We start from the raw sequence: 14,250 nt of genomic DNA, 5'->3' as shown, positions 1-14,250 counted from the left end.
AGTTGACGAAGCGCTGCTCCATCGCACTCGCTGAAATTCTCCGGGTATATTGTTCCTCATATATTGTTCCTCGTGCACATTAGAGAAAATGATACAGTCTGATTTCAGGATTGTATCAAAGACATCGATCTTTCTCTTAGGTTTACCGAAGAATATATCACTGAGATTATACGCGATGAAAATTTACTCTGTAAATTTCTTCAAGCGAAATTCCGCTCGAAAAGTAAAGATTTGAATAAAATTTCACTCTAAGAAATTCAGAAAGCACATCAAACAACATTTTGCCGCGTTAAAACAAAAAACAGCTAGAAAACGGCAAATTTGATTCGAAGTCTACTTAGGATTCTCGCGAAAGATCAAGACACGTTTTCACGATCCTTCCAATGCGCCGTGACCCGACTTGTCGTCACGCTAGCGCGTCGTTGATTTCCTTTGCCGCGAGGAACGCATGGGAAGCACGTAAAAGGGCTGCTATAGCGGGAAGGTGCACCCGGAACTCGGCGAACGGTAAAACACGCGGCGAGCGTGTTGCGTAAAAACACGCCAACAACCGGCAAAAGAGCCGATTTCGCTCGGGCGAAATGGCCCGGTAACGGCGCGGTTGGTTGTAAAACGTCACACGCCCAGCCCCGTAACCGACTGTCCACGATACTTTATTTATTTCGAATTAAATTAATGGCGCACGCACGAAAAATCGCGCCGGGCGCTCCGCGCGGTGGAGCGTCGCGCGGCGCTGCCGGCGAAAATCCCGCGCGCAGCAGACATTTGAAGAGTTAATGGCGACAGTAAAACGTTCTCTTAAAATAAGCACGGAAATCTGCTCAATGAGCTCTCCCGTGATCATACGAAATAATTAGCAGAGTGAGCAGTGCAGATGGCCTGGGAAGATGGCGCGGTGAGCAGGCAGTCGCTTTTTGGGCCACGGATAAATTATCCGGAAACGAATGCCTCTCTCCGCCTCCGAGAGCTCTCCTCGGCTCGGCTCGGCTCCCGTAGGAACATCTTTCACCTGGCGAGTCTTTTTGTCGAGAGACCAGCTCTCTTGCGCGACAGGATAACAGAGCGAAGACGTATATTTACGCGATGAAGGTGAGGTCTCTCTCTCTTTCTCTCTCTCTCTCTCTCTCTCTCTCTCCTCTCTCTCTCTCTCTCTCTTCTATTTCTCTCTTTTTGTCGCCAGTAGACGGAGGTGGTTCGCGAAGCGTGCGCGCTTTAGTTTCGAGGTTGACTCACCTCGTGGTCGATGACTCACAACATTATTTATACATCATACAGTTACAGCGCGATCCAGCGGGATTGCGGCCAGGCGCCTCGAATCGTCCGTCCAAGATTTACCTGTCTGACGAGCCTACCGTCCGAGGATTTGTCAAACGCCCGACGAATCGCCAAACGGTCAGCGGTGCACAGGACTCGGACGATATTTCCGTTTCCCCGCGCGTCGGCCGGACCGGAGAGGACGTCGTCGCTAAGACGAATGCGACGGAGTGCGTCGGCCATATGAGCCGTGCCGGAGGGCACGAAAGGCAGCCGCTGGCAAAAAGCGGCCGTTTAACGGACGTCGCAATTTGTCCCGTCGGCAAAACATAGCCTCGGAATGCGTATTGTCCCGTCCGCTGGATTATCTTCCCGCCGCTTCAGCTCCTCCCTCTCTCTCTCTCTCTCTCTCTCTCTCTCTCTCTCTCTCTCTCTCTCTCTCTCTCTCTCTCTCGAACGTTCTCATCGGCCGAGAGAGGCGTTGATTTGCGCGCAAGAAGTCATCGAAATTTATTTCGGATTCGAGCGACTGCTCCGACGAGCGAAAAGCCGGGCCGATCTCGCTAAATTTAAATTTTCCTGCGCGTCGCGCTGGGCAAGAAAAATGCCTCTTACGTCAGTTGTCGCGAACGGAAGTAATGGGTTAAGTAAATGGTTTTCACGTGCGCGAAAACTACAGTATAATCACGAGAGAGAGAGAGAGAGAGAGAGAGAGAGAGAGAAAGGAGAACGGAGGGAGAGAAAGAGACAGAGTGACATCGGGATTCAATACCTTCCACACAAGTGTGTGGCTCAGTATGCCCAACTCTGTCTATCTATGAGATCTCCTCTATCCCTTTTCCCGGCGTTCGTTGTTTTCAACGTCCACCTTCATCGCGATGCGTCGAGAGCGCGGGAGAGAATGGCGACAGGCGAATCCTCGAAAAAAACCATGCACTAAGACAGGATGATCAACGGCGCGTTGCGGTATCTTTCACATAGCCGCGAGAATTTCTCGAAAATTCCGCTGTCGGCCCTGTCCGACAATGGTATTTCCATTCCTCACGAACGCCGACAAACGATCGTCTCGGACATATCGATCGCCGTGTGCTCGCTCGGGAAGCCGCCAATTCCCAAAAAGGGCGATACCTCGAGCCGAAGTCACCGGGAGAAAGTACACGAGGATGAAGTGCCGAATGGTGGCGAGATGCCGGTCGGCTGGCCGGCCGGCCGGCCGGCAGGAAACGAAGAGCAAGAAGAAAAGGAGAACGACGGAACGTGGAGCCGCACAGGGGGTTTGGTAGAACGGCGAAAGGGGACGAGGATTTCGTACAAGGCTCTGCTTTCAGGCTGGGTCGCCGAGGTCGCGATTGTCCTTCGTTTTGATAGCGGACTTAGTAAACTTTTAATCGATGCGTTTTCGACGACGACGACGACGAAGACGACGACGACCACGACGACGACCACGAAGGCGATCCGCCAACCAACAATAACATCGTGGCTTTATCGTCCAGCCACAGCTATATTTTATCGTTGCCCATTGTTACTTCTTGTTCTTCATTCAACCAAAGAGATGCTTTCTGCCTCCTTCTGCGATGCCCTTTCTACACCCCCCGCGGACAGGCTCCACATAGACAGAAAGTAAGAGAAAGGGGGAGGGAGGGAGGGAGGGAGGGAGGGAGGGAGGGAGGGAGGGAGGGAGGGAGGGAGGGAGGGGGGAGGGAGGGAGGGAGGAGAGAGAGAGATAGAGAGAGAGAGAGAATGCGCTTTCCAGCTCGCGTTCCCAGCAGCGAAGAAGAGAGACCAAAGGTAGAGTAGCTGGATTTGCAAGTCGACAAGGAATCCCATCGAAATCATGCCGAAATCAAATTAAAATCGTATAGAGAGATCAACGTTCGACTTGATATTTCTAAAATTTCATCACGATATCTGGAAGATATGTAAATTTTGATGTGTTCTGGACGTTATTTATTTTATATCATACTCGAGTCAAATCGATAGTTCTATGAGGAAGAGACTTAGTAAAATTTCGTGTAACTGCGATTACGAGCATTATTTTCTTCTCCACCTTGCTCAGTCAATCAGATTGTGCTCGGAGTGCTCGATCGACAGAGAGCGCATCTATAAATGTTAAATCGAATAACACAGAGAAGCAAAGAGATAGATAGATAGATAGATAGATAGATAGAGAGAGAGAGAGAGAGAGAGAGAGAGAGAGAGAGAGAGAGGAGAGAGAGAGAGAGAGAGAGAGAGAGAGAGAGAGAGAAAGAGAGAGCCGCCCCTTTGTTCTATTTGGAAAGAGAAAGAGGGAAAGAAAGCGCGGCGGAGAAAGGTCCAAAACGCGAAACAGCTGGTAGCAATCAAACCAAGCGAGCCGCATCTCTGCAATGTCGGCAGATTGCAAAAGAAAGAGAAAGAGTGACCAGCTGGGGAGCTGCGGGAGGGGCGATAAAAAAGCAGATTAAGAAGTGCCGTTGAGTCGGAGCGCGGTAAAAAAAAGGACGAACGGGCGACTCGGTTTGCAGGAGGATGCGCGCGAAAGGGAGGAATGCGTCAGCGGTGAAAGGTCCATCGTGAGGCCGGTCTGGCGTATCCCGGCGAACAGTGCGCTCGCCGATTTCTGCGGTGACCAAACAGAGAGACCTAGCATTCCGCACGATCTGCGAATTACCCTTACACTGGTAGCACGTGAGGAGGAACGGCAGGCCAAGCAGGAAGCGACCTCTTGGGTACCACCCTCGTAACCGCAGATCGTTAAATCGCATCGACGTACGAGAACATACTTAGACATGCATAAAGACACGCGGCCATTGCTTTGTTTACGAGCCGTAGATCAGACTGTTAGGACAAGACTGTTAGAGCAAGGTGTCGAAATGCGCATTAACTGTCGGGAAAATTAATCGTACCAATGTAGCATTAGTCACTTTCGGGGAGGGTTATCCGGAAGGGTTCGGGTTAGGCTTCGATCAATTTCACGGCTTGTGTGTCGCGGCCCCTCGGAAGCGATATAATACTGCCGCATACACAAGTCATTCTAACGTCGTCTAATAGCTCCCAGCACCCTCGTTCACCTTTCGCGCGCGACCTTTGCGTGTGATCTTTTGTCTCGGGGACGATTGATGGGATAGGCGATAGCAGTGGTCGCCGATCGACGACGGAGACCGTGAAATTCGCCGTTAGAAATACAAAATGAACCTCTAATGTCGTGGTAGATGATCAGACAAGGAGTACTGACGAGTTTCTAAACGGAAAAAAATCCGTTAATTAATTTTCTGTCGTCTGGAGACCAGACGAAGAGAGCAGAATCGATTGCAGAAACAGAAAGATTGCAATATAGGAGATTTCTATTCAATTGATTGTTGTTAGTTGCCTCTCTATCGGGTTACATACAGAATACTTTTAATGTGCAGAAAAATGTTTTCGGTCGTGATAATAGAGATGTATCGTTTCTCGTCCGATCAGCATCTCTCGTTGCGCGAGCTGACATTTTTCTGCCGTGTATTAAAAGAAGTGACAATCAACCTCGGCTTGATCGGCGATGGATTTAGACGCTAACGTCCGCTTTTCGAGAGTCCGCATCAAACTCGCAGCAGCAGACGTCGAGCATGCGTGACGGGAATGACACCGCGCGTCGTTACATTGTCTTAGCGCCACGGACGCGCGTTAAAGTCTTTGCCGCGCGATATCGCGGATGCGCATCACGCGCGCACCTCCGGTCGTAAAGGAAGACACTCGCGCGACGACTCGCGCCGTCGTCGGCCGCAATTTTTTCCTAATCGACTCTAACTAAAGCGAAACGATATGGAGAAAGCGGGAAGGGGCCTCGCCCGCGGAAAAAGCCGCGCGCGTTCGTCGCGGGGGGAGCGCACGGTCTCGCATTCTGGAGTAAGTAGATAATTCTGGCATGATACGTCCGTGCCGAAGGAAGGAACGGGAATGCCGTCGACGGGAGTTAGCGTGTGGCGACGTCTCGCTATGTGAAAATTACGCGAGCATGAGAACGATAATCGTCGCTAATACGCCTTTCACATACGAATGCGGTCTTATTTACGGCTCTCCCTGTCCTTATCCGTTGCCCTCCGCGAGGCCCTGACTCTCTCTCACCGATCGTATCGCAGTTGGAGGAGAACGGGTCAGGTTGACACACCTACCGGAATTTTAAATTACAATCGGAACGTACAGATAGAATATATACAGATGGGATTATATGTGGATAGAATTAGTAGATAGTAAAATATCGAATTTAAATTTGTATTGGAACTTTTCAGACAATTCATCGATGCGACTGGCTGACAAGTCGGCTACATGTGAAAAAATACATATATGATCGTGATTTTGAAAAGTTGATTTCATCGTTGATATTGTGTACATTGCAAAAATGAAGCTTGTCAGTGCTGTGTTTTTCTATCAGGAAAAAATATAGAATACAGAAATTGTCGTTTTTGTTCAATGAAACTCAGGAAAGAGCAGCTATGTTCTGAGAAGAGCACTCTGTGATTTTATCCCGTCGTTTCTCCACGTCATCTGTGTCATTATTATTGCCAATCGATATTAATTAAAAGAATTCAACAATCTCCGTCCCCTTGCAAATCTGCGAGTGTTGCTCTCTACGACTACCCTCTTCTCTCCGTGTTTCCCCCTTTTCCCTGCTCATTCGTTCAATCTTTGCATCCGCCGTATCGTAAAGCGACCACCGCAGCCGCGCGTGATGAGCATACGCACATGCGTACGGCGTGGTAGTCTCCTGCATAAGCACAAATAAAGATAGATAAGAACGGTCTGTACACACATCATAGGGACCGCCGCGCGGCGAGAGGGAAAAAAGGAATCCAGAACCCCGACAAGGGCGGAGATCTTCGCGCTAGATTGGCGCAAAGACCCTTGGCGCGGCGAACATGTCCATCGCGAAGCGCGTTTACACGAGGGCGGGCGCGCGCTCGTATGCATTGAGAACGTGTCGGATCGTCGTAACGGGGCCCCACACACATTCTGAATTGGAAATCTACGTGGAAGCTGCAGGCGGACGAATAATGACTTTAACACGTATCGCAGATGTGTTGGTCGGATAGAATGCACCGCCGAGTAGAAACTTCACATGGCGGCACTGAAAACCATATAATCCGTCGTATCCGAGAAGCAATCCGGAGGAAACGGTGAGAGATCAGCGTTTTCCAGCTTAGAAAAAAAAAAATAAATAAAGAATATTTATGTAGTTGTTGGGGGATTTTTTTTACAATGTAAAAATGTTACATCGTTGTATGCGACGAGGAAAAATTTGAACGAAATATTATGTATATTGTAATGAGAAAATGGACTTCTACCGTTTGAAGAGAATGGTTCATTTATATTTCTTGGTTTCTCGTTATTTAGAAGTGGAAAAACGGAGAAGTTCGGTAAGTTTGTCATTTTCTATCCACAGAAAACGCGAGTTTCAAGATTTTGCTACACGCAAGATGCACAGTGTTTTTGGATTAGGTTCTGTCCTAATTGCCGTGTAACTCCATCAAAGGTAGATAGCCTGACTTTCAAATTCTGTGCTAATTTGACTCGCTCGCGAGATGTCCGCGAGTCACAAAACGAAAGGAGGCACGCGCCGAGAATTTGTTTGTTTTCGAATCTGGAAATAGAAGCCGCAGCCTTCTAGGAACATACATCTGAAATCTCTCGGAAGATCTATCCGAGACTCCGGTTATAAATCACACACATGAGCGAACATATTAGGAATTCGTAGGAAACGCAACAACGAACGATCTTTTCGTTAAGTCGTTCAGTTTTCTATTTTTCCCGCCGTCCTCGTTCCTAATCGCCCCACAAAGAGTTATCTCGATAAAGCCGGGCTAATAACTGAGCCAGGCCGCGACCGTTTGTTTTTATTTGCACGTGCTGCTTATTTTATTAAACGCCTCCCGTAGCATCTCGCATGGTCGGTATTTTCAAGAATTACTAACATAAGCGCGTTCGATAGTACGTACGTATTTCTGTGTTCCAAATTAATAATACAACTCGTTTGAAGCATGAGTTGTCTCAATATCGAGATACTTGTACTCACCATAATCGGGCCTCCAGCTTTCCTAGAGGCTGAAACCGTGGCGCCGAACCACTGCAACGTCTTATTATCGATAGGACTCAAGCCGCCCGCAACATGCGGATTCTTCACGTAGTTTTGTCCTGCAGCAGAAAGGTTTTTACCTCAATCAACATCACATGTATTTCGATAATATATTTCTTAATTTGCACACGCATATATACATAATTTATTATTGCGTGTATACATATACGAAATATCACGAGTCTATATATCGGGAAAAATATATAAATCGTGAAGTGTTCGTCGTCGCGATCAAGTATCACAAAACAGTAAAAAAACTCTCGAAAGGACAATCCGATTTTTTATGCAGCAGCCTAATAGGCTCGACCTTGCAATTATCGTTCGGTGATCTCGCGCGAAGAGTCGCCGACAGATGTCACGGTATAAAAAAGCTTTAAGTGCGCTCTGCGCTTTTCTTGGTCGATTTGACGAACGGGACGAACCCGTTAGCCCGTATCGGTCGGCTTTGGTCCTTAAAGGGAAACTGTCCTTCGCCTCTCAACCCTTAGTGGATCGTCATGACTGGGAAGTGTGCGGCCAGTGATCCCGTCTTGGACTTAAGATAATTCATCTTCATCCCGAAATTATCCGACAATCACTATCATCGTCTATGGCATAATAGCCTACATTCTCAATGAAACTACGTCCGTGTGCACGTTAATTAGAATTTAATTATAAATTAAAGAAAAAGAAAGAAATCGACCTGAGATTTCATTAAATTACACACCGAGATATATATCGCTCGATCATTTACTTCGCATCACGTCGACATGCTCATTCGTGGCGCATCTCATTAGCGAGACTATTACAGCGGCGATGATTAGACGATTTCGAGCGCAGGGTGGGGCAGGTGGAAAGGGAGAAATACTTCGGAACTTCAGAAATTGGCTTCTGGTAGCGGCCGAAAAAAACACCGAACTCCTGAGAGGAGGCAGAGCTAGGGCAGAACGGCCTTACGGTTTTCTGTATTAGGCATCGTCGGCTTCTTGCGCAGCCCGGACGGTTCTCGGTACCTTCGAACAGTACGCCGTGCTACTCTCAGTGGCACTCGGCAAGGTGCACGCGGCGGGAGGAGACGTTCCTCGAGACGTCTCCTCCGGAGCCTCGAGTGGCCGAAGAGTGAGTGACCTCGAGGACCTGCGCGAGATCTCCGAGTCGCTTCCTCGTACGCAGGTGGCATCGACGATCCGCGATCGAGAAAATCGCGTTTGGCACTTAGGACGTGCCGCAGGTGAAGCAGTGAGATAGGCCGCGAATAAGGATCGAAGGCGAGAGACGTCGTCGTGGTGGCCCGTCTCAGGTCTCAGGGCTCGGCGACGGCGAGGAAGTCCACGCACGATCCTCTCTCGTCCACTTTGATCGAGGTCTCTCCTGACGTCGTCATCACGATCGAATTTGACGGATTTCTTTATAGTTACGTGAAGCGAATAACGATTCGAAATATTGCATGGTTGTATCGCGGTAAATGGATCATGGTGGGAAGACGGGGTCGTACTTATGACCGAGACGTTCGGCCAAATGAGAACATACGATGGGCCGATCGCCGCTGGATATTTCACCCAAGCAATCTCATCTTCCCGCAGAAACTTGATAAAAAAGAATATCGCGTCAAATCTCCAACGAGACGAGACTGTTTCTCATCAGTTCACTTAACTTCACTTGGTGAAATATTTATTTAATGCAAATAACTTGCTTGACAAAATCCACTCGCTAATAGCAACGGTGAGGCCTCTTATTCGCCTTTTATTCGCTAAGCTCTTTTCCCGTTGAACTTAGAATTCTATTCACTCGGAAAACGTACAAGTAACGTGAGACGCGAGAGAAAGCCGGGCAGCTCCGTCGGCCGAACCGTGGCTAAAGTTAGGCGTCCCTTGCAAATCAGCGATTGTTGCGAGTCGTTCGTCGAAGTAATAATAATATTGTTCTCGTCGAGTCTCCATCGCGAAAGCAGCCGGCGCGCTGGCTATTTTCGAAGGCGAGTTCGTTCGCGAGGTTTCTTCAGCGACACCGTAAATCCGGACGCTGGCTAACCCACCACTATTTTAAACCGTGATAGTGTGCGCGCGAAAAGAAATACGAACTCGCAAAGCGGCCTTCTCGGCGTGTGATTTTACGTAATCTCTATTCCTTCTCGGTTCTGATATTAAATGTCACTATTTGTACATATTCGAGCGCCTGGTGCACATATAGAACAACCTTCACGACGGTATCGTCGTCCCGAAACGATACCGGACAGGACAAGATCGCGAGAGGGACGTCCAGTCCCGCGTGACGAGACGGCTTTGCTCGTGCTTTGCACGCGTGCGAGCGACCGGGATGATTTCATCGCCGCGCGTGCTCGAAGAAATCGCGAATGTAACAGAGTGTGCAACCGTCGACTACCGGGATACGATCCTAATTGAACAAGATCCAGGCATGATAGAGCACACGATCGGCCTAATTATCGATCAAAGCCAAGTGTTCGCTCGCGCGGCCATGTCGCGCCGGCTACGGCAGAGAGTCGGGAACCGACTAATTGGATGTACAACTCGAGAACTTCTCGTGTGCGCAGTCGGGCGAAAACGTTTCATCCGTGCGAAAGAATGCGACCGACGCGGGACTTAAGGAAGAGGCGAAAGCACGAATGAGGGGGCAAAGAGCGAGGAGAGAGAGACAGACAGAGAGAGAGAGAGAGAGAGAGAGAGAGAGAGAGAGAGAGAGAAGCAGAGGCGTTGATATCGTTTCTTACAAGCAGCGGATAAGATCGTGCGTATATACGTAAATTGACGACGATACGAGGTACAAAAGGAAACTGCATTTTATATCATATAATGGCGCGCGCGTATGCATTACCAATATCGCATCGTTCCCCATCGTGAGATATAACGAGCCGTATTCTCTCGCAATTGCGCTTTCTAGCCGCTGCTTATCTATCCGTACTCAATCCTTTCTCTCTCTCTCTCTCTCTCTCTCTCTCTCTCTCTCTCTCTCTCTCGTGCAAACCGCATATGCACCGAAAAGGAAGAAACGCGCATCCTCGATCGCTTCTCCTTGTATCGATCTCGCGCTGCCGACTCTGATCACGTTCGCGCTCCATTTGCTAGATAATATAACATTAAATCAGCGATCGCGGCTCGACCGTGATTTTCCGTCAATCGCGCTCGCACGGTCTCTCGATCTTTTTTATCTTTCATTCTTTCTCTCTCTCTCTCTCTCTCTCTCTCTCTCTCTCATTTCCCGTCTCACTTGCGTTAACGGAGCGCCGGCAAAGCACGATATAATGTGTTACATTATGTGAGCGCGAGTCGGAACGGTGAATCGCCGCCGATTGTCGAGATTACGAGGTATGTAACTGCATCTAATTCGCACCGTGAGTTTATTCCGCTAATTTGCATTAGCGCTTGCGCTTACGCGCGCACGCTTGGCCGCGATGTGGATAATATTTTTAACCGCTGCTTACCGGAAACTTTATGAGGCGGCTATGTGCTTCAAACGCGGCCACTTTAATTGGTTCGCGCGTGTTATTTTCCGCGAGACTGTACGCAACGTTTCCCCGCGGATTTATAAACCAAACGCTGGCACAGCGCTGGCGGTTCCCTCTCCCTCTTTCTCAGACGGAGAGCGTGAATTCACGGCGCTAATCGGATTCGTTAAGGATACTTTCCCGACGGGGATTTAAATAGCCCCGCGTTAAGGTACAGCCCAATTATAATCGAATCACTCGCACGATTCTCACCGAACTAAATGCCGATTGCTTCGGCCCTGAAAGACCCTTTTAGGAGATTTTTTAGATCTCCTGCGGTAAACGAACACGCTTTATATAATAACGCTTTGCGATTACCTTGATAATTCTCACGGTCAACATGAGAAATGTTCGAAATATATCGAGGAAATTTCCAAGAGCCCGTCGCGAAAGGGTATCGACGCATTTCGACGTGCGTCCCGCGGGAATTGAGCGCGGAAAATTACGTACAATGACGTCACGCGCGCGGCAATTGCGCTAAAGCGTCGAAATATGGTAGGGTCAACGACAGGGTAGGTGTATTGGCACTGACTAAAAATAGCGCGTTCTATAACAGTTCGCCGGTTACTTCGCGCTTCTCGAGATTATTATGAAGCTACGCCGGCGCTGCGACGGCGGAGGGAAGGTGGGTAGAATGTGGGTCAAACGCTCGGCAGGACGGGTTGGAGAGCACGAACACGCCGGAAATATCTTATTAGCATCTTTCAACGCCCGCGATAAGCGCAGGGCGCAGGTAAAAAGCCATTGCCAATAGTAACCCGAACGTAGCGAGTCGTTGCCCGAGGAAAAGTAGCCCGAGTTTGACCGTCTTGTTGATTCTCTTCGGGGTGGCGCGGCAGATAGAAGGAAAATCCTCCAACGGCGACGTCTATTTCAGCGACTCCATTTATGTGAGTCTCAGAGGTGCTTCAACGTCGACTCGACGAGATAATTCAACGAGCCAATTAATCTAATCGACCGTGCCGGTCAACAGCGCGCTATTGACGGCGCGTTCTTCGTAATTAGCATTAGGAGTACTACCGTGCCGTGCGTACTCCTCGATTGTATTGTCTCCGCGAGTCGTCTTGCGTCCCGCAGCGAACGCCGAAACCGGTCCTGCGCCGCGTCGATTCTGGTGATTCGTGAATCACGGCCAATCGTTCCGGACTGACGAAGAAGTGAGTGCGAGTGAGTGAGTGAGTGAGTGAGTGAACAAATGAGCGAGCGAGGGAGGGAGGGAGGGAGGGAGAGAAAGAACGGGCACTCGTCGGTCGATTTTTCTTCCGAAGAATGTCAGCGAACTTTGAGGGAGGCGAGACACGAGGGAGCGCGCAGGGCCGCGGTGGGCCGATCGTGGATCGTGGAGTCAATTAGCCGGCCAACGAATCGCCAATTATGTCACATGCGATCGAGCATGCGGAATCCCGCGGGGCCGGCGCGTTACCTCCGCGGTCGTTCCAGCGCCGACGGCGAAGCTGACGCAAGGATCTAAATCGGTTCGAGATCAGTGGCAGTCGGAATGAGAACTCGCGACGCCAGATTCGCTTCCGGCCCCCGACGCGCGGGATGTTTGTCGACGCGTGATTGTGCCGTTCGCTCGTTCGTTCGGTACTATTTTCAATCAAAGGAACGGCCCGGCCCGACCCGGCCCGTCAGTCGCTGATAAAAGCGTGTCATGTTCGCGAGCCGCTCCCGCTGCCCGCTCCCGCTCATACATTTAGCACATTTCGCCGCCGCGAAGGCTAATGCACGATGCGATATCGAGCTCTCTCGCTTCTCAGATGAACAGCCTGACGCCGACGGCCGACGCCGAAGGAGAAAGTATTTATTATGCCCGGGCCAATTGGCAGCCCGGAGCATCGCTGTCCAATCGAGATTGAGATAATGATCCGCTTACCTTTGTCGTCGAAGTGAATAATGTTGCATCTGTCATCGGCCGCGATATCGCACTTGTAAACTGCACCTCCGCGGTAGACATCGGCCTGCGCAGTCTCGGCCTCCGGTGCGCCCACGATCGCCCTGGAAAAAAAAAGTAGCGAGACGACGCCGGTGAAATTTTCGTGCGCCGCATTGTGTAAACGATTTAACATTTATCCGGAATTTCGCATCAACCGGCAGAGTTGATGCGAAAAACCTAACCGCGTTAGGTTAGCATTTCATAAATGTGCATATACATTTTTAATCATATTACATAATCACAAATTAATATTATTAATAATACATGTTAGATATTAACATAAAGCTATATCACCGTTGCGATTGCTTACTAATCCGATCCGTCGCTCCCGCTGCTTTGAGAGAGAATAATCAGTGAGTGAGAAATTAGTAATAAATCCGTAAGTGAAAGAAATCCATAAGTATGGTTGGAAAATCCTAATAACCTAGTTGCATTGTGCCTATTAAGGTTATCCTGCCGTCAAGTCTACGAGTAAGCCCAGTTACAATGTTAAGACTCTACTATCGGAGCTCAGTGTACACTAATGGAAGCATTGTGTGCTGTTAATAATAGACACCCAATAGGTACACGTTCGATTTATCGCGCCGACCGATCGCGGTTGCGGATTGTCTCTGATCGATCTCTGGTCTAGAGCGACCCCAAGATTATCGCTCGCTGAAAGAGAGCGCATCGTGTGTCCGTACTTCCGAGATTGAGGTCAACGGTCGCGAGCTATTTCGATCTACTGGCGTAAGTTTCTGCGACCGTGATCTGCGACTGGACGGATCGTGCAATCGGCGGGCAATCCTCGCAGTCAAAATCGCAGGTGTGGCTGACGGTATCTCGGTCGATCGATCGCCGACTGAGCGCGTCTCTTTCTGACTTTGGATCGCGTTCATAATGTACGCCCGAGCGGGCGCGAGCGGCGATAACGTATCACCGAGAGAGATATTAGCGAAGGATTAATCGCGAGCGAGAGTTATAAAGCGGCAGAGGTATTAACCCGCGACTCGTTTCCGGTGGAAAGCGTATCGGCCTCGCGATCGTCCGCGAAGAGCGCGATCGTGTTACCATGTGACTATAACGCAACTTTTATTATGCATAATTAATACCGATGACGGTGCGCGCTGCGCGTTGGAAAGAAAGAAGGAGAGAAAAAGAGAAAAGATAAACGCGGCGAAATAACGAAGGCTCTCGACACCCTCAATTACCGTAACGATCGCCGCCTCGCGTGCCAGATTGGCCATTACCGTTATTAAACGGAAGGATCTGGCTGCTTTTTTTTTTCGCGAATGCGCCTCTCCCACGGATTCGGTGCTTCGATATTAGAATAATTGGGAGTGGGTATTCGAAGCGTAATTCATTATTGCCGGATAATTTATCTCGAGCAAAAAAGAGGGAGGGGGGGGGGAGAAAGAAAGAATCGATTCTCGCGATGGAGAAACGAAAATAAAAAACGCAGTATGACCGCGGACATTACCAGCACGCTCGAGCGATATGAAAATGGGATGG

General features: G+C 49.4%; 1 protein-coding gene across 2 annotated transcripts in view; it reads right to left on the bottom strand.

Annotated features, from left to right (window-relative positions):
* The window catches only part of if (integrin subunit alpha inflated), a 62,790-nt gene that overhangs the window by 32,615 nt on the left and 15,925 nt on the right, over window positions 1-14,250 (bottom strand). For both annotated transcript variants that reach the window (XM_011147374.3, XM_011147375.3), the window contains exons 2-3: window positions 12,700-12,821; window positions 7,283-7,401 (exon numbers count right to left, since the gene is read on the bottom strand). In XM_011147374.3, the coding sequence (XP_011145676.1) occupies window positions 7,283-7,401; window positions 12,700-12,821 (241 nt within the window). The remainder of the gene's footprint in view (window positions 1-7,282; window positions 7,402-12,699; window positions 12,822-14,250) is intronic.

Source organism: Harpegnathos saltator, unplaced genomic scaffold (assembly GCF_003227715.2).
Source record: "Harpegnathos saltator strain DR-91 unplaced genomic scaffold, Hsal_v8.6 scaffold86, whole genome shotgun sequence".
NCBI lineage: Eukaryota > Metazoa > Arthropoda > Insecta > Hymenoptera > Formicidae > Harpegnathos > Harpegnathos saltator.
Note: the sequence above shows the minus strand (reverse complement) of the source record. Positions and strands in the feature narration are given on the sequence as shown.